This window comes from Eptesicus fuscus, chromosome 7 (assembly GCF_027574615.1).
Source record: "Eptesicus fuscus isolate TK198812 chromosome 7, DD_ASM_mEF_20220401, whole genome shotgun sequence".
In the NCBI taxonomy this organism is placed as follows: Eukaryota; Metazoa; Chordata; class Mammalia; order Chiroptera; family Vespertilionidae; genus Eptesicus; species Eptesicus fuscus.
Window position 1 is genome coordinate 14,271,047 of NC_072479.1, and position 18,244 is coordinate 14,289,290.

At 47.7% G+C, this 18,244-nt stretch overlaps 1 protein-coding gene across 1 annotated transcript in view; it reads right to left on the minus strand.

Annotated features, from left to right (window-relative positions):
• The window catches only part of CACNA1C (calcium voltage-gated channel subunit alpha1 C), a 592,062-nt gene that overhangs the window by 101,279 nt on the left and 472,539 nt on the right, over positions 1-18,244 (minus strand). The window contains exons 12-15 of the mRNA XM_054718756.1: positions 14,389-14,549; positions 12,588-12,813; positions 2,203-2,410; positions 1,126-1,246 (exon numbers count right to left, since the gene is read on the minus strand). Coding sequence (XP_054574731.1) covers positions 1,126-1,246; positions 2,203-2,410; positions 12,588-12,813; positions 14,389-14,549 — 716 coding nt within the window. The remainder of the gene's footprint in view (positions 1-1,125; positions 1,247-2,202; positions 2,411-12,587; positions 12,814-14,388; positions 14,550-18,244) is intronic.

Consider the following 18,244-nt stretch of genomic DNA (forward strand, 5'->3'; position numbering starts at 1 on the left):
AGGTGGTCTGATATCCCTGCCAACTCTTAATGTGAGCCGCCCCTACAGAGGCCCTCAGGGGTGCGGTGGAGCTTGGCAAATTCGACTGAAGTGGCTGTTTGCCCTTGTCTTCTCCCTCTACCCCCAACTTTGAATGGAAACACTGGGTCAGAGAACTGTAGAAGCAAAGAAAGGATAGCTGAGCAGGGACTTAACGTCTGTTAAGTCTGACCTCCTGCCCCAGGCACGACAGTCATACCATTTCACACACAGGGAAACCACAACCAGGGACGGGGGGTTTGTCCAAGAGGCTGCTGGGTACCTGCCCTTGGGCCTTACCCACTGACCCTCACAAGGACCCACTGAGGAGCAGTTACTATCACTTTATCACCCCAGTGTATCATCAGCAGCGGTCACCCAGCCTGTCTTTGGGGCCATGCTTTCTGCATTACATTCAGCTGTGATTTAGAGCCCGGTCTACTTGGCCGCCCACCTCTGCACACAGCCTCACAGGGTTACCACCATGGGCAAAGAAGAGTGCCCACATGTGAGACCCTAAAATGCTGCCCATGGACCTGCCTAGTGAAGTGTGTCCAGCTCTCCCCGTGACCAAAGGCTGGGAGAGTGGCTTCAGAGGGAGGAGCACTGACCACAAGGCAGGGGGAGAGATGACGGTCATGTCAAGGATGAGGTTCAGTCAACAAAGCCTCCCAACCCCATGAGGCCAGGGCAGCCAGGGCAGCTAGGGCGCTCACATCTGGGTGGCTCACATGGGAGTCTGTGTGAGCTCACATGGGGGCTGCACACGACAACACAGGGGTGTTGTTCACCTGAACGAGGAGGAGGACACGCCTCCTGGAGTCGGGCAGCGCTGAGGCAGAACAGCACAGGAAGATGAACTTACATCCCGCGTGTGCCACAGCTCCTGGCTCCTTCCACTGAGCCCCTCCTCCAGCTAAGGTGGTCTGGGCTGAGAACTGCTTTCTCCCCCAGAAGATGCCTTTCCCCACTTGCCTGGGGGCCCTGTGGACAGGCAACTACAGTTTTCAACCCTGAGTCATGACCTGCGGGCACACCTATTTGGCATCGGGCTGTAGGCTGAGGGAGGGTGGGTGGCAGGGATGGGGAGGCAGGAGCAAAGGATACAGTTTCCACAGATGAAGAGGATGATGAAGTAAATACAGACTAACATCCCTGGAAAAGAGGGGCCGCCATAAGCCATGATCCCATCATACATCACCGAATTCCAGTCCTCCCCGGTCAGGATCTGAATGACACATTCCCACCAATAAGGGACACAGTGTTAGACCAACAGCAAACCCGAAACTCCCCTGCCCTGTCCCGCTCTGCTAACAAGAACGCCTGAAATCTCCTTCCACCTCTGGCCCTCCTGCCCCAGCTCTCCTCCCCGGGCCACTGAGCTGGACCTGGCAGGCTGACCCTGTCCTCGAAGTGCATGGCCACCGGCACACTATTATTTGAGAGGTGACCCACAGGGCTTCCTGGTCAAAGCACCTCCCACTGCCCACATATGGTGCATGGGATGCCCACCGCTAGCCATTCCCTGGGTTAAGGCATCAAGGGCCCCTTTACCAATGTGAATGTGTCCATTGGGAGAATAACACACAACCCAGTTCTCTCCAAGCATTAGTCACCTGGGTCCCAGCTTTAAGATTTTGGCAACATCCACATTGTTATTCATTTTTATCTGTAAATCAATCTACTTTTAAACTTAAACAAGTGCTACTTTAGCTTTGCCCTAAACCAAAATATCTATGAAAGCACAAATGTGATAGGCTAGCTATATATTTCTAGGGGCAAGCATGGTGGATAGACAGACAGAGCTCCATCCTCCCCTCCCACAACAGAGTAGTCTGCTTTTATTTGTTTATATTTTGGGCTTCCATGTAGAATCTATTTGAATAAAGGTTCCCAAGGCTAGGAAGAGTTTTTAAACCTCTCAATTAGATCTTTTTTCAATGGTCCACCCAACAGGGAAATTCCATGGGGGCCTATGGGTGGGAGAAACTATAGAAGGAGCTCAAGGTTCCCCTGGCATGGACCCTCTGTGCTGATCTAGCTGGCTTTGGCTGCCCATGCAAGAGTGAAGTTTTCCCCAACCTTGCCAGGCTCCTTCTTCGTGCTCCCCACTCCCCCCACCACTCGATTACCCCCCCCACCCCACCCCCACAGGTCACAAGCCCAGCAGAGGAGAGTCCATACCTGAAACACGGTGAGGAGGGACTGGGGAAAGTTATCAAACGTGCTCCTCCGAGTCTGCATCTCATCAAAGTTGAACTTTCCTCCAAAGAGCTGCATCCCCAGGAGGGAGAAGATGATGATGAAGAGGAAGAGCAGTAGTAGCAGGGAGGCGATGGAGCGCACCGAGTTCAGCAAGGATGCCACCAGGTTGCTTAAGGAGTTCCAGTACCTGAGGACCAAATGAGGAATCAACACCCTTCTCCTATGCTTTCCTGGACTTCATTCCTCATTCACACATCCACTGGAGTTTAAGGTAAATTTCAGCTCCCTCCTCGTTTCCCCTTTCCTTGGGGTGGTGTTCGGAATTGGGCTGGTAAGCTCCCCATTGGAATGTGCAGCTAGTTGATTCAAGGTCCCAGGATCGATGACGTGTAATGCAGAAGCGACGGAGTTCTGACCTAGCTCTGCCGCTGCTAGCTGTGTGTGCCTTTGGACAAGACACTTAACTTCCTGTCCTTCTGCCTCCCGCTGAGGAAATAGAGACAATAACCCACACTTCAGTAAGTTATTGGGAGGATTACATGAGATATTATAAAATAAAAAGCTTCCAGTATAGTGTCTGGTGCACAGTTGAAAAGGGTAGTTATACTGGTATTGTTACCACTGTGGGTTTTAAATAGAAAAAACACTTTCCACCCCCCAGGAATGCTCCCCTCAGGCTCACCCAGGCAGCAGCTGTCCAGCAGAGGCAAGAGTTAGGTCACCCACAGGTAAGAGAGGGTGCGTCACTTAGCAGTTTCCCAAGTGTACCCTGCCCAAAGAATTGTGTTTTGTTTTGTTTTTTAAAGCCCCTCTTCTGAAGATCCTGATTCGATAGCTGCAATTTGAGGCTCAGACATCTGCATTTATTTTATGTTTTCTTTATTTTATTTTTTCATCACCATTTATCCCCATTATACCCTCTTTCACCTCCACCCACTCCTCTTCCCTAACCCCAACAATCATCACACTGTTGTCTGTGTCCATGAGTTCTTTTTCTTTCTTTTTTGCTCAATCCCTCCACTCCAACAACACCCCCCTCTCCCACCAGAGCTGTCTGCCTGCTATCTATCTACGAGTCTGTCTCCATTTGCTTGTTAATTCAGTTTGTTCATTAAATTCCACATATGAGTGAAATCATGTGGTACTTGTCTTTCTCTGACTGGCTTATTTCACTTAGCATTATGCTCTCCAGGTCCATTCATGCTGTCCCATGGCTGAGTAGTATTCCATTGTGTAAATGTGCCACAGCTTTTTTATCCACTCATCTACTGATGGACACTTGGGCTGCTTCCAAATCTTGGCTATTGTAAATAAGACTGCAATAAACATTGGGGTGCAGATATTCTTTCAAATTATATAGTCTATTCAACAAATGATGTTGGGAAAATTGGACAGATAATGTGCAAAGTAAATGAAACTAGACTACCTTCTTACATCACACACAAGAATAAACTCAAAATGGATTAAAGACTTAAATGTTAGACTCAAAATCATAAAACATAGTAAAATCTCAGACATTTATCATAGCAATATTTTTCTGATATATCTCCTTGAGCAAGGGAAACAAAAGAAAAAATAAACAAATGGGACTACATCAAATTAAAGAGTTTTTGCCCAGTAAAGGAAACATCAACATTATGAAAAGACAACCTACTGAATTAGAGAACATACTCACCAATGATACATCTGATAAGGGGTTAGTATCCAAAATATACAAAGAACTTATAAAATTCAACACCAAAAAACAATCCAATAAAAATAATGGGCAAAAGACCTGAATAGACACTTCTCCAAAGAGAACATGCAGATGGCCAATAGACATATGAAAAAATGCTCAACTCACCAATCACTAGAGAAATGCAAATTAAACTACAATGAGATATCACCTCACACCTATCAGAATGGCTATCATCAATAAATCAACAAACAACAAGTGCTGGCGAGGATGTGGAGAAAAGGGAACCCTCATGCACTGTTGGTAGGAATGCAGACTGGTGCAGCCACTGTGGAAAGCAGTATGGAGTTACTTCAAAATATTAAAAATGGAACAGCCTATGACCCAGTAATCACACTTTTGGGAATTCAGCCGAAGAAACCAGGCACCTGTATTTTTAACAAGCATCCCAGAGGGTTCTGATAAGCAGGTAAGTTTGGGAAAACCTGTTTCACTCACAGGGACAGTCTAGGCCAGTGATGGCGAACCTATGACACGCGTGTCAGCACTGACACGCGTAGCCATTTCTGATGACACGCGGCCGCTGAGGCAGCTGCATGCTGAGGATGAAACATTTGCTGCTCCAGAGGATGAAACATTTGCGAAATGTTTTTTCCTCAAAGTGACACACTACCCAAGTTATGCTCAGTTTTTTGGCGAAGTTTGACACACCAAGCTCAAAAGGTTGCCCATAACTGGTCTAGGCAGATGGGCTATGGGTGTGGTTCCTTATAGTCAACAACCTTCTCTTCACTGTAAGTAAACACTGAGGTCCTTCATGATAGCTTGGGAAAATCCCTTTGGCTGCTGGATGAGGCCTGGATACCTGTGAGATGGTCAGTTTCAGAGAAGGAAATGCCCTGTAGCAAAAGGGAGGCAGCCTTGGTCAGCAGCACATGTAAGAACAGAGAAATCTTGTGTCCCCAAGCTCCATGCTGGCTCTCTGCCTTCCTGGTCACCATCCAGATTTCCTCCACTTAAGACACTCCCAGCTTATTACCACATATACAGTGAAGTGGTTTCGCTGCTTAAGAGAGTGACATACGCGCACCCCCATGCAGCCTCACAACCATACCCTCAGCCTGACAGGTCTCTCCAGAGAACCATTCCATAGGAAGCGACAGAGCAGGTGGGCCACCAGTTTGAATGTCAATATGAGCTCCTTTAATGCTCCTTTCTCCTTCCAAGTTGAGCCAGTCATTCACCCTCTGTTTTCAGAACATCATACACTTAGTTGTATCTGTTCTACAAACGCTCTTGAGTGTTTTCATTGTGACAGTCTTGTCTCACCAGAATTGGCTCTGAGTTCCTGAGGGCAGGAACCAGAAGTTCTGTTCTTCTATTCTCTCCATCACTGTCCCCAGATAAAGTCTGTGTAACCCAGTACATGTGGCGGGCTGCCTGGGGTCCCCATAGGCTGGAAGTTGTAGTCATTGTTGTGTTTAAACAAGAAGTGAGAGAGCCTTTCTGGGGCTAGACTGCCCTTCCCGTTTACGTCTGAGCAGCATTCCCAAAAGTGCTGAAGAAGAAACCACTGAGAACAGTGATCGTGTGTCTTAAATACTGATTTCCAGGACCCCCGGGGAACCATGAAGTCATAGTCTCTGGCTCCGGGCCTCGTGTGATCCTCATGCGACCACTCCAGCATTTGTCAGTCAACTAATGTTTAGAAACCAGAACTTTAGAGCATATTTATAATGAGAATTCCCAGCTGTGCGAAGGGAATGTGTCGATGTAGATTAAGGTGGGAAAGGCAGGGGGACGAAGTGTGTGTGGTGGGAACAGGTGGGGTGGTGGTGGGACTTCTCACACGCACATATTTGGCCCAACAGTGAGGAGTGGCAATTTGCACCTCCCCCATATCATTTCTTTCCCTAAATTTGTGGGTCAAGTGTCTGAGATTCCTGACTGTTCCATTGCCAGATCACATGTCAAACTGTAGGGTGTCCCCACAAAATGTATACATACACTTTGAATAATTATAAAGTACGTTTCACTTTCATTTAACAGCTATTGGCTGTTAAAGTGTGTATACATTTTTGGGGGACACCCTGTATTATGCAGCAAGAGAAGAGACTGGTGGTTGCCAGAGGCAGGGGTGGGGAAGTGGGTTGAGTAAGTGAAGGGGTTCAAATTTCCAGTTAAAAAATAAATTGGTCATGGCTATGCAATCTACAGAATGGCAACTATAATTAATAATACTGTATTGCTTATTTGAAAGTTGCTAAGAGAGTTAAATCTTAAAAATCCTCTCACCACAAAAGATATTTTTGGTAACTGTGTGTGGTGACAGATGTCAACTAGACTTACTGTGGTGATCACTTCACAATACAGCAGTCCCCTATCCACAGGGCGATACATTCCAAGACCCCGGTGGATGCCTGAAACCACAGATGGCAACGAGCCCTGTATATGCTGTTTTTCCTATGCATAAGTGCCCTTTACATCTTCTCTGGGGCATTTCTGAATTGCCAGCATCACTACTCTTGTGCCCTGGGGCCGTTATTAAGTAAATCAGGGTTACTGAACACAAGCACTGCGATACCGTGACCAGCTGATCTGATAACTAAGACGGCGGCTGACCAGCGGCAGGGAGTGTGTACAGTGCTGGACTAAGGGCTGATTCACGTCCCGGGGGGGACAGATCGGGACTGCATGAGATTTCTCCTCAGAACAGTGTGCAATTTAAAACCTATGAACTGCTCATTTCTGGAATTTTCCATTTCATATTTTCAGACCGTGTTTGACCTCAGGCAACTGAAATGAAGAAACCGTGGATAGGGGCACTACTATAGAGACAACATCAGATCATCCTGTGGCCCACCTGGAACCAATATAATGTTATATGTCATGATACCTCAGTATAAAAACAAAGAAAGAAAAAAGCTATTATGTGCCCATTTGCCCTACAGAAAACTGGGTGGCTATGGTGCCGAGACCCTTGGCACGGGATCTCCGGAGCTCTGAGAACGCGGGACTTCCTTTGGGAAGAACTCCATGCAAACCAAAGGCCGCGGGCTGGAGGGCACCAGGCAGCCTTTGTTTAAGAGCCAAACTGCAGCCAGGTCCACTGACACCACCGCCCTCCTCCCGAAAAACACCTGGCTGAACAGACGCTGCGCCTTCAGCCAGTCACACCGGTGAGATGCAGGTGAGACAAATGGAGACGGTGGTTGTTTATGCTGTTTGCCTTCAAACCCCTGTGGCTTCCCGTTCAACCCGGGCAGGGTGGGGTCCGCCCGCACTGGGCTGCCACCTGCACTTTTGTTCCCTCAGACATCATGAGGGTACCCAGCGTGTTGACCAGAAGCCTGTCCGCCCCTCCTGTGCATGTGGGGGGCTCTGAGACCTAGACAAAGGGATTGCTAACGAGGCGCTGTGGCAAAGGACACACAGGGCTCGGAGGAGAGGCAGAGTTGGAGCCAGACATGCCTGAGCTGAAAGCAGGAGGGCCCGGGCAGCCTCCGGGCAGGGTGGCATGAAATACCATTTAGGCCAAGTGGTGGGCAGCCCTTCCAGACCCTCAGGCACTCTCCTTAGCGTCAGTCTGGTTCTTGATGGCCATTACAGCCATGGCCTGAGGTCTGGTGCTGCGCGGGTCTCAGAGGAACATTAGCTGGTGGTAAACTAGAGAGGTTAATGGCATACTCACAATCCACTGAGGCTTTTATCACAATTCATTAAAACCATGAAACACACACTCACACACCCAAAAAGAAAGAGCTTTGGAGAAAAGCAAGCAGCTGCAGAACCAAGTGTGAAGGTCCTGGACCTCGGAGAGGAGCCCAGGAGAACTCGGCGCCCTCCCTGCAGAACACCGCACACCTGTGTCCACATCCAGATCGCGGGGACGCAGCCCCGAAGCACACACCACCCCATCCTCAGACACTCCACCTGCGCAGTCATCCTTGGGGTCAACTTTTCTTTTCAGTCCTTCGGGGGCTCTGAATCACTGCCTCCAAAGTGTGTCTTTGCCCCCCCCCCCCACCCCCCGCCGTCAGACCCAGCCCACTGCCTTCTCCTTAAAGCAGGGTGCATGTCAGGGCTTTTGACCCGGCCAGTTCCTTCATCACCTAAATTCTCTCACTTGCTGACCCTGACTTCACTTTTGTCACCTCCCCCGTGCCTCCCTGGGTTTAAGTTGCCACCACGTGTTCAGGGGTACTTATACCTCCATCCCTCTCCTGCTCCGAACCTGTTCCTGGTTTGAGTCCTGATATCCCTGTGGCTGGTGCAAGGAGAGGCAAGGGCAAGGCCGAGCTCCTCACTGATGAACCTGCTTCCCCAGGTTTTCTCACATGACTGAATCCTTTCCCCCTTGCCTGCCTCCCCCTCCCATTCTTGGGATGGTGTACAGAAGCCCACACTACACACTGAAATTTGCTTTATAAACATGCCACCGGCAATAGATCATTGCCACCAACACAAGGAGATTTCCTCTTCCTTCCTTCCTTCCTTCCTTCCTTCCTTCCTTCCTTCCTTCCTTCCTTCCTTCCTTTCTTTCTTTCTTTCTTTCTTTCTTTCTTTCTTTCTTTCTTTCTTTCTTTCTTTCTTTCTTTCTTCCTTTCTTTCCTCTCAGGACAAAGTTAGTTATGGCCCTGTCTGAGTCAGAGGGGAGGTAGGGTAGAGTGTTTGCAAAGCATGCAAAGCTATTGGTACTGTTACTGGGAAGGTCTTTCCTTTAGAGCAAGCGTGATGCTCTGCTCTGTACCTAGAATGAAAAAGCCCCAGCCCTGAGCTATTTGAAGAAAAGGGTCACAAGATGAAAGTTTCAGTTCAAACAAGGCTCAGGGCACTTTCTGTCATTGGAGAGAAGCGAGAATTCCACAGGACTCAAGCCGGAGACAGACTCCAAGCAGGATAGGGATGGAGATACAAGTATCCTTAAACGGATGGAGGCAACCAATTGATGTTTTTCTCTCACATCAATGTTTCTCTCTCTCTCTCTCTGTCTCTCTCTCTCTCTCTCTCTCTCAAATCAATAAAAAGCATATCCTTGGCTAAGGGGGGAAAAATAAATCAAGGTTTCCAAATATATACAAAGGTTCACCTTTTAGGCAAAAAGTGGACAAAGGACAGCAGCAGAAAATTAGGCCAGTGTTTCTCAAAGCGAGGTCACGGGACCGCCAGCACGAACTGTCCACTGGCTGGTCAAAATCTCTAGAGGTGGGTCCTTAATGAGACCTCCTAACGAGTTCAACTAAGTATGAGAATCACATCACTGGTTCAGCACACACTGTGAAACCAGTAGTGAGACATCGCAAAGTATCTCCGAGAGATTTTAAAAGAATCTTGTTTGGTGGCAGGACCATGCACAGATGACCCGCCTCAAGGCCCAGCGCCCACCCTAGGCCGCGTCGTAGGCATTTTCTTGGTCTCTGGAGCGCATTAGGGACAAGGTTCAGAGGGAGCATGGGATTCCCCTGCATAGTCTTTTTGTTGTTTTCCAAAAGCCCCCAGAGGGTTCGGAGACTGGAAAACAGGAAGATGATGGCCTCTGCCAAAGCGTCCAATTAGATAATGAAATTATTCTGTTTATAGAGATCTGAAAATAACACTAATCTTTCTCATGGAGGGACTCTGGGAGGCTCTCCAATAAAGATAGAGTTAAAAAATAATTTCTTGGCAATAGTTCCAGATTATAAATAGATAAGTCATTGATTAAAAATAGAATGAATGTTAAATCTCTTCAAGATGCTATGACAATATCTAAAAGCAAAATTCTTTTATATAGGAATTAAAACAAAGCAAAACAAGAACAAAACCCCCAAACACATGGACTTTGAGAATTATTTAAGAGGTTCTAGAAACTGCAAATTAAAAATAGCTATCACCAGACGCCAGGAGGAGAAAGTAAAATCAGCGATTATCTAACAAGTATCAGTATGCTAAGTCCCGTAAGTTCTGTCTCAGGGACGCAGACAAGACAGTTTAGCTGTCAACTCTGAGTTCATGGTCATGAACTGCACAGAACCAGAAGCCAGGCACACAGAGGTGCATTTTTTTGTTTTGTTTTGTTAATCCTCACTTGAGGGTATTTTTTCCCATTGATTTTTAGAAAGCGTGGAAGGGAGGGAGGAAGGGGGGAAAGAGAAAGAGAGGAGGAGAGAAGAGAAACATCGATGTGAGAGAGACACTTCAATTGGTTGCCTCCTGAGCGGGTTCTGACGGGGGCCAGGGAACAAACCTGCAACTCAGGTACCTGCCCTTGACTGGGCATTGAACCCAGGACCCTTTGGTACACAGGCTGATGCTCTAACCACTGGGCCATGCCAGCCACGTCCAGCGTGCCTTTTAATCCCAGCTTTGCCCCTGAGCAGTTTGTGTGGCCTTGGGAAAGTGACTTAACTCTAAGCCACAGTTTTCTCATCTGCAAAATGGGAATAATGATCATATGGTGTATCAGCACCCTCTCTTACAGGTAATTGTGAGGAGCAAATGCACTTGAGTTCAATCACATTCTCTGGCACAGAGCCAGCCTTGATGCACGTTAACAATGATTGTTACTATATTTCTGCTACTTTTATTTTTAAACCAAGAATTTTTGAAATGACAAGATATTCAGGACATTCATAAAGAGCTCTTTTTTGGGGGGGAGGGGTTTTTTGCTCAGGAGTGTCAAACTTGGGGATTTAAATTCTGCATACACTTTCAGTCTATTGTCTGGTACTAACCCTTCCCCTCCTGTTCCCAGGTCCCACCGCAGGGCTTGTCACAGTATTACATGGTAGAGAAACAAGAGTAAGGGAGTGTGTCTGCGTAGGCCATGTTCTCTGATAATAACAATTACAATTAGGTTAATAATAAACGCTCCGGATGTGTCTCCTTGGCCTGGCACTCTTCTGCCTAAAGTGAACACTTTAAATCCTTTTGCCATTTGACCCCCGACACCACCACAGGAACAAGCAAGCGTGTGCGAGGTGCTTGCTGAAAACTCTTTACAGAGAACAGTAGTACCTCGGGATGTTTGATGGGCCCCCGATGACTCACTCAGTCACGTTCAGAACACTCTGGGCAGGATCTGCCTAACTCCAGGGCCCTGAATGGGAGAGACCCACCCTCCCTCTAACACAATCCTGATGATGGTTTCCATGCACCTTCTGTCAGTCAGGCCCCACAGCAGATTCTTCTGGAGAGGGACTTGCTTCCTTCCAGGTGCTTCTGACATGCGCTGACCACAACCCACAGTGAGAAATATATATTATACTGCAACTCAGATGCATATCTCAAAGATTGTGATGAAAAACGCACGCGATCATGTGAGGCCTTCTGATGTTTCCTTACTCTATTTCGCTCTTTCATGAAAAGCGAGAATGTGGAGAAATTGGAACCTTTATACGTCACTGATGGGAACGTAAAACGGCCTAGTCTCTGGAAAACAGTTTGGTGTTTCCTCAAAACCTTAAACACAGAGTTTTTAAATGACCTGAATAGTCCACTGCTAAGCATATATCCAAGAGAAATGGAAACATACACACATACCAAAAACTAGAACATCAGTTATTCATAGCTGCATTATTCATAGTGGCCAAAAGTCCACCAAGCGAGGAATGAATACACAAAATGGGGCATATATCCATACAATGGCATGTTACTCAGCCAAGAAAGGAATGGAGTATTATCCATCCTACCAAGTGGGGGAAACTGGCGGCCATCTTGCCAAGCGAAAGAAGCTAAACACCATGCACTGTATGGTCCACACAGGTCACTGCTCACAAGAGGCAGATCTCCAGGGACAGAGAGTCAATGAGTGGTTGCTCCTGGGAGGAAGGTGGGGAATGAGGAATGAGTATGGGGCCTCTTTTTGGGGTGATGAAAATGGTCTACAACCAGACAGTGCTGATGGTTGCAAAACTCTGAATACATATAAAAAATGAATTGTATAAAGGGGTGATTTATTAGTATCTTAATTACATCTCAATAAAGCTGTTTAAAAATGATGGTTGTGATCCAATAAACTGATTTCATCATCCCAAATGGGTCAAAACTCAGTTGAAAATGATTATCCTAGAATATGCTTTCCACTCCCGACCCTTGCCTTGCCTGTCCTCTGCATGGGAATCACTGCAGAACCTGGCAGATGGACAGACAGATAGAGGGGTGAGCGTGGGGAAGGAGGGATGAAAGCCCTCTGTGGCACAATATCCACGGCCCTTCTTCAGTTAAGGGACTGAGCCTCCACCTGCTAGACCGTGTTTCTGTCTCTCACAGTTGGGGGGTCAGGAGAACAGAGCTGGGGGAGATTCCTGGGAGAGCTGGCTCAGTGGGGTGGGTGTCCCCGTCATTCCCCTCCTGCTTGCCTCAAATTCGAACAGGAAGGCTCAATCTCCAAGAGCCACCTTGTGACCTTGGAGTGGCAGGCAGGCAAAGCAAACAGGAGACGGGGTCCCGATGCCATCTTGAAGCCACCTGGGCTTCCTTTATGTGGCTGAGCAAATCCCTAATTTGCTTACAGCACTGAGCTGAGTCTCTGGTACTAGCAGTCAAAGGGACTTCTAAATGATATGCCAGGTAAAGTGAATCACAGCTCCCTCCCTGATGGAGCCGAGGACGGACCCCTCTGGGAACAGCAGTTGCTCTGCCGCCCAGGCCTTTCTGCCTCCCTGCCCTCCAGGCCGTCTCCCCGAGTCCCGTGAATGGAGGGCAATACCTGGTGATTTTAAATATCCTCAGGAGCCGAACGCATCTCAGCACAGAGATGCCCAACGGGGACATGACCTTGGTCTCCACCAGGATGGTCTCCAGGATGCCCCCGCACACGATGAAGCAGTCAAAGCGGTTGAAGAGGGACACGAAGTAGGCCTGCAGGCCCAGGCTGTACATCTTCAGCAGCATCTCCGCAGTGAATAGGGCCAGGAGAGCCTTGTTGGCTGTGTCTGGCAGGTTCAGGAGTGGGATGGGATCCAAACAGGTGTGAGAGGAGGGGAGGAGGAGAAAGAAAACACAGTAATAATCAGCGCTGAAAAAAAACAAATTCTCCCTTCCCAGCCAGGATACCTCTCCCATCCACAGCCACCAAAACAGAACAATTAGGGCTAAATCGATGGGAAAGAGGTATCCATTTACCAAGTACAGCAATCTCCCTTATCTATAGGAGATTGAGTCCAAGTCTCCCTTTGGATGTCTGAAACCGGAGATAGTACTGAACCCTATATTCACTGTTTTTCCTGTACATCCACACTCGAATAGTGGGAGGCTTCACAATACTACTCAGAACAGTGTGCAATTTTATTTATTCATTTATTTATTTGTTTGTTTGTTTGTTTGTTTATTTTTTATTTATTTTTGTTAATCTGTACCTGAGGATATTTTTCCATTGATTTTTATAGAGAGTGGAAGGGAAGGAGGGGGGCAGAGTGGGGAGAGAAAGAGAGAGAAACATCGTTGTGAGAGACACATTGATTGGTTGCCTCCCACACATGCTACAACTGGGGCTGGGGATCCAACCTGCAACCCAGATACCTGCCCTTGACCAGAAATCGAACCTTCGATCCTTCAGTGCATGGGGAGACGCTCTAACCACCTAGCCACAATTATTTTTAGCCTTTTCCATTTACTATTTTCAGATCATGATTGACCACAGGTAACTGAAACCTTAGAAAGTGAAACTGAGAATAAGCAGGGGTGGTGGTGGGGGGGAGGCACTATATCTACTACAAAAGCTTTGCAGCCTTCCTTTCTTTCTCCTTACAGCAGCTCTGAGAGGTATTATTGCCCATTTTCCAGATATAAGAAGTGAAGTTCAGAGGGATAAGTACTCCACCCAAACCAATAAGCCCAGAGGTGAAGCCAGGCCATCTGAGTGTGGAGTGCACCCTGGTCTGCCTGATGCCTGGGCGGTGCTGAGGCGCTGGCCAGCAAGGGCCTCTCTGAGGGGTCGCTCTGGGGAAGGGCCTGAGCACGAACTACCCACCGAGGAGGCTCCCCGTGTTCAGGCCACTGCTGCCCTTCCCCCTGCTTTTTTGCTCACCTCATCCTCACGTGTGCAGCCCACCTGGACTTACCGCCACATATACCTGGAGGCAACAGGAAAGCTGAAGGATTGAAAACCCATTCTGGGAAGTCGGCGGCCAAGGGTCTGAGAGAGCCAAACCAGGTGCATGCAGCACGTGTCCATGTCACCTGGGCCCAACAGTGACTATGGCGGCAGGCAGATGGCATGGACCCAGCCAGGGGAGCCACGCTTGTTTACAATGAGGTGTGCATTCTACTGGTGGGGCTTTTGAGCTGCCAGGCCCTTGGTGTCCCCAGCATGGCACCTGCCAAGAGCCCCGGCCACTGGACGCTTTCCCATCCACCTTCTGCGTGTGACGGCTCACTCCTTGGGATTCAAGCATGTCAAACTCGCGGCCCACGGGCCGCATGCCTTGTTTATTTGGTCCGTGTTAGCCTTTGAGTTTGACATGCTTGTGCTAGAGTAAACCAGGATGGCGCCAGGGGCTGCCTCTCACCTTGGACTTCTGTGAGCCAGTGCGGCTGGTTGTAATGCTCTGAGGCAATGGTGAGCGTGTTGAGGAACACCAGGAAAATCACGAGCCAGTAGAAGACATTGGACTTGACTGCGGCACGACACTTCCTTCTGCAGAACCGATTCCACCGGCGCCAGTAGCGACTGGAAAGGGGTGGGGGTGGGGGGCGGTGAGGAGAGAAGGGTGGGAGGGCTATGAAATTCAGATTTCCCTACATGATTCTACTGTGTGAGCATGACCGAGAACCACTACGCTAGATGGACCCAAGAAAACAAGTCACATCTTCTAATTCTATGGGGGCATGTTTAAAGCGCACCCCTAATTTCATCCTCGCAATGCAGAGAAAATACGCAGCTGTATGTGTAACTCTGAGACCAAACACTGAACAAGTGCCTGCACTGCAAAGGACAGAAGGCAGAGGATGCTCGGGAGGGCCACGCAGAGGGCCGCGCTAAGGACTTCGAGAGGGAGAATGATATGATGAGGTTTGATTTGAAAATAAAACAACAAACACAAACAACCACTCTGTCAACTTCTACTCAAGGAACAGTGGGAAGAATGCTCTCTCAGCCATCCAGGTTGAAGAGGAGGAAGGCAGTAGTTTTATTCATGGAAAAGACGACACTGAATTGATATGAATTTTGGAGGCAAAACCAATAGGCCTTTGAGCCTGCCTGGATGTGCAGGGTAAGAGAGAAAGGGGTGGAGAAAGGTACGGAAGGGACAGCCGACATTTCTAGCTGGGGTGACGGGGAAGAGTGGTTCTTCCAGCCGGTAAGGTACCGATACAGAGAAGCAGTGCTCTGGGCAGGGAGGTTGCTTGGGGAGCTCAGCTCAGGAAATCCACTTGAGGGGCTGGCAGGTCCTGTAGAGAGACCCAGCGGCGGTTGAAGATGGGGAGAAATGAAGATGGTTTGGGTAATGAAGAAGGCAGGTGAGAAACAGAGCTGAATCGTGGAGTAATGTCCATGAACATCTGCACTCACATCTGTATTCTAGGTTTCCAGGGAGGGAGACCTCTGCTGTTTATGATCCCTTCAGTCATCCCCGATTACTTCTACCTACTGTCCCTGGACAACCCCTTTACCAAACCCTGGTACAACGAGATTAGAGAAGTGTGAAGTGCATCTGGGAAGGGTGTGGTTTCCTCAGAACCACAGGGAGAACCTCGTTTTTTGGCTTGCAGAGCAGGGAGGGTTCATTGGGTCATGTTCTGATCTGGCCCCTATTATCACTGTGGGTGCTGGAATGCCCTCTCCAGTGAGCACCTCACCTTTGTGGGGGACACTTACCTGCTACCTAGGGAAAAGTCACTACACAGAGAAGAAATGGCTCGGGTCAGAAAATTATAGTTTCCAAACGCACTTACTACCCTGGGTAAGCGTGAGGACACGAGAGGGCGAACAGAGGGGTAAAGGAAGGGGACTGGGTCCCAGGTGGTTGGTCCTTAGTGAGCTGCGGCTTTTGGAGGTGGCCAGACCTCGGTACAGAGGAGTCTGTCTCGTCTCCGTGGGACTCTGATTCTTCCATTACTGTGGTTATTCATATTGTAGAGAAATTTGGGAACACAATTTTTTTCCTGAGAAATGAATTTTCAGGACAGAGTCATGTCGGATCTTAAATAGCTTACGCTGTAGTTTCAAAAAATGTTTTAGATACAATGTCATGTTACAGAAGTCACTGATGCTTGTATTCAGAGTCCAAAGGAATCAAGTTTGCTTTCTTTTACATGTTAGGAGCTGACTCGGAGTCAGTTTATGCCGAGAACTTAGATTAAACTCCTCTTTCCCCGGGGTTTGGGGTTAGTGGCTGTGGGGGTGACATGGTCAGGCCTGTCCACGGGTCTGGGACTGCTCTGCTTGAACCCCTGAAGGAGAGGCTGTCATGGACAGGTGGTATCCCCAAGTCGTGCCGTTCCCCTGCACAGCCATTCATGAGAGTCACGTGGATTTGAGCTGGGGTGGGGGTGGGGTAATTACTAACCCGAGAAAGTATTTAAAGATAATTATACACCTCCCACTCTTCAAAATATAGCATTGCTTGACAACTGGTTTCCTGGCAACGCTTCCTACTGTATAATAAATGCAATGGTTTATTAGAATGTGTGAATTTATTTGTGTTTACATATGCATGGTGGATATAGAAATTAAATGATAAAACAGGGAGGAGAAATGTGCCCGCTGTTTACGTTCCCTTCGCACTAACTGGGAAAGCCATTTTCTCTAGAAATAGAACTTTCCATATGTAGACCTGGAGAGAAGGATGGATATGACTATGTCTAATCCACTGTATTCCCCTAGGAAATTTCTGCTCACTCACCTCAGATCCTCCTCACCTCTTCCCAATATGGGCCCTGCTCTGGCCTTTCCACGGACTGTGCCCCCACGGTCTGACCCTCCCCTTCTACGCCCTATCCATCCCAGCTTCTCCCTGGAGTACTTTTCTAGTCTCCCCAGGCTGAGAACTCCTGTCAGACTCATTGTCTGCATCACTGTTTAGTTATATATTCAAGAAGTACTTACTGAACACCTACATGGGCCAGGCACTAGATATTCAAAAGTTAGTACGATAGACAGAGCCTCTGCCTGCATAAAACCCACGTTGTGCACAGACCACTCAGCAAGCAATCGCAGACATGATTAGTGCCAAGGGGGGTCAGCAGAGCACATCAATGGGCATCCTAGCCAGTCACAGAGGAGCCAGAAACGGTTCCCACAGGAAACGCCCTCCCAGTTATCTGGCACTGCATGTATCCCCAATGGGATCAGCGGTGCTTAGGGGAAGGGGCTGTCTTGCACTTTGTTGCAGACTCACAGTACACGCCGTCCATTTTACGAGCTCTTACAGGCTGGAGACAAGCTCCTTGGAGACAAGCGTTGGGCCTCGGGGCTCTTGAGACCCAGGGAAGAGGGAGGGTGTGAGGAGAAGGCCGTGCTCCTGAGAGTTTGCTTGGCACATAATTTTTGACAGTCATCTAGAATATTAGACAATGTCAAAATGATGGGCACTTCAAGCTCTTTCTAGAGGCTACAGAACTGAGAACAAGCAACACAGAAAATCATTAAATTTAATTATTTTATATCTAAGTAACTTAAAAATGGACTATTAGAGATGGGGGCAAATATGGATGCCTTGTTGCTTATGGGACAGAAGTAAAGGGAACACTGGAGGCACATTTCACTGAACATGGGGCAGATAGTCCTCCAAAATTCTAGAAATCCCATGGGACCCACTTCAGAACTCTGTAAAATGGAGATCTGGAAGCTCCAACAGGTTATCTGATTAATCCCTTCAAGTTGCATAAGACTTTCTGAATCATTTGTTCCATAACTGTTTAAATCCTATTCTGAACAGTAAGCCCCAAATGTTGCAAAATTCCTTATTGTAACTAATTCCTAATATTATAAGTCACTAATTTGCAGAATTTTTCCTAAAAGCTCTGTTCTAATATTTCTTTTAAATAAACTGTAACTTTGTATATTCAGTTTTGCAAATAGAGTAGGCCAGTTTTTAAGCTCAACTTCCATTATTTGTGATTGTTAAACTGAGTAAATGATCAGGAATGCTTTGATCTTTGTAAAACTCAAAATTTAGAGAATTTTTTTTTTTTTTTAGTAAAACAGGCTCTTCACTGTCTACAAGGTTACTTCTGAGTTGCAAAAGTTCTCTCTCGAATGGGGCGGGGGGAGGGGATTAAAAAAAAAAAGTTCTCTCTCCATTTTCCCCTGTATTTCCTTGCTCTTCTCCTATAATTCTTCCATTCAGTATTGGCTGCCACAATCAGACACCAGAAAGTGCGGACACATTTTTCTTGCATCTGTAGTGGAAACCTTAGTAT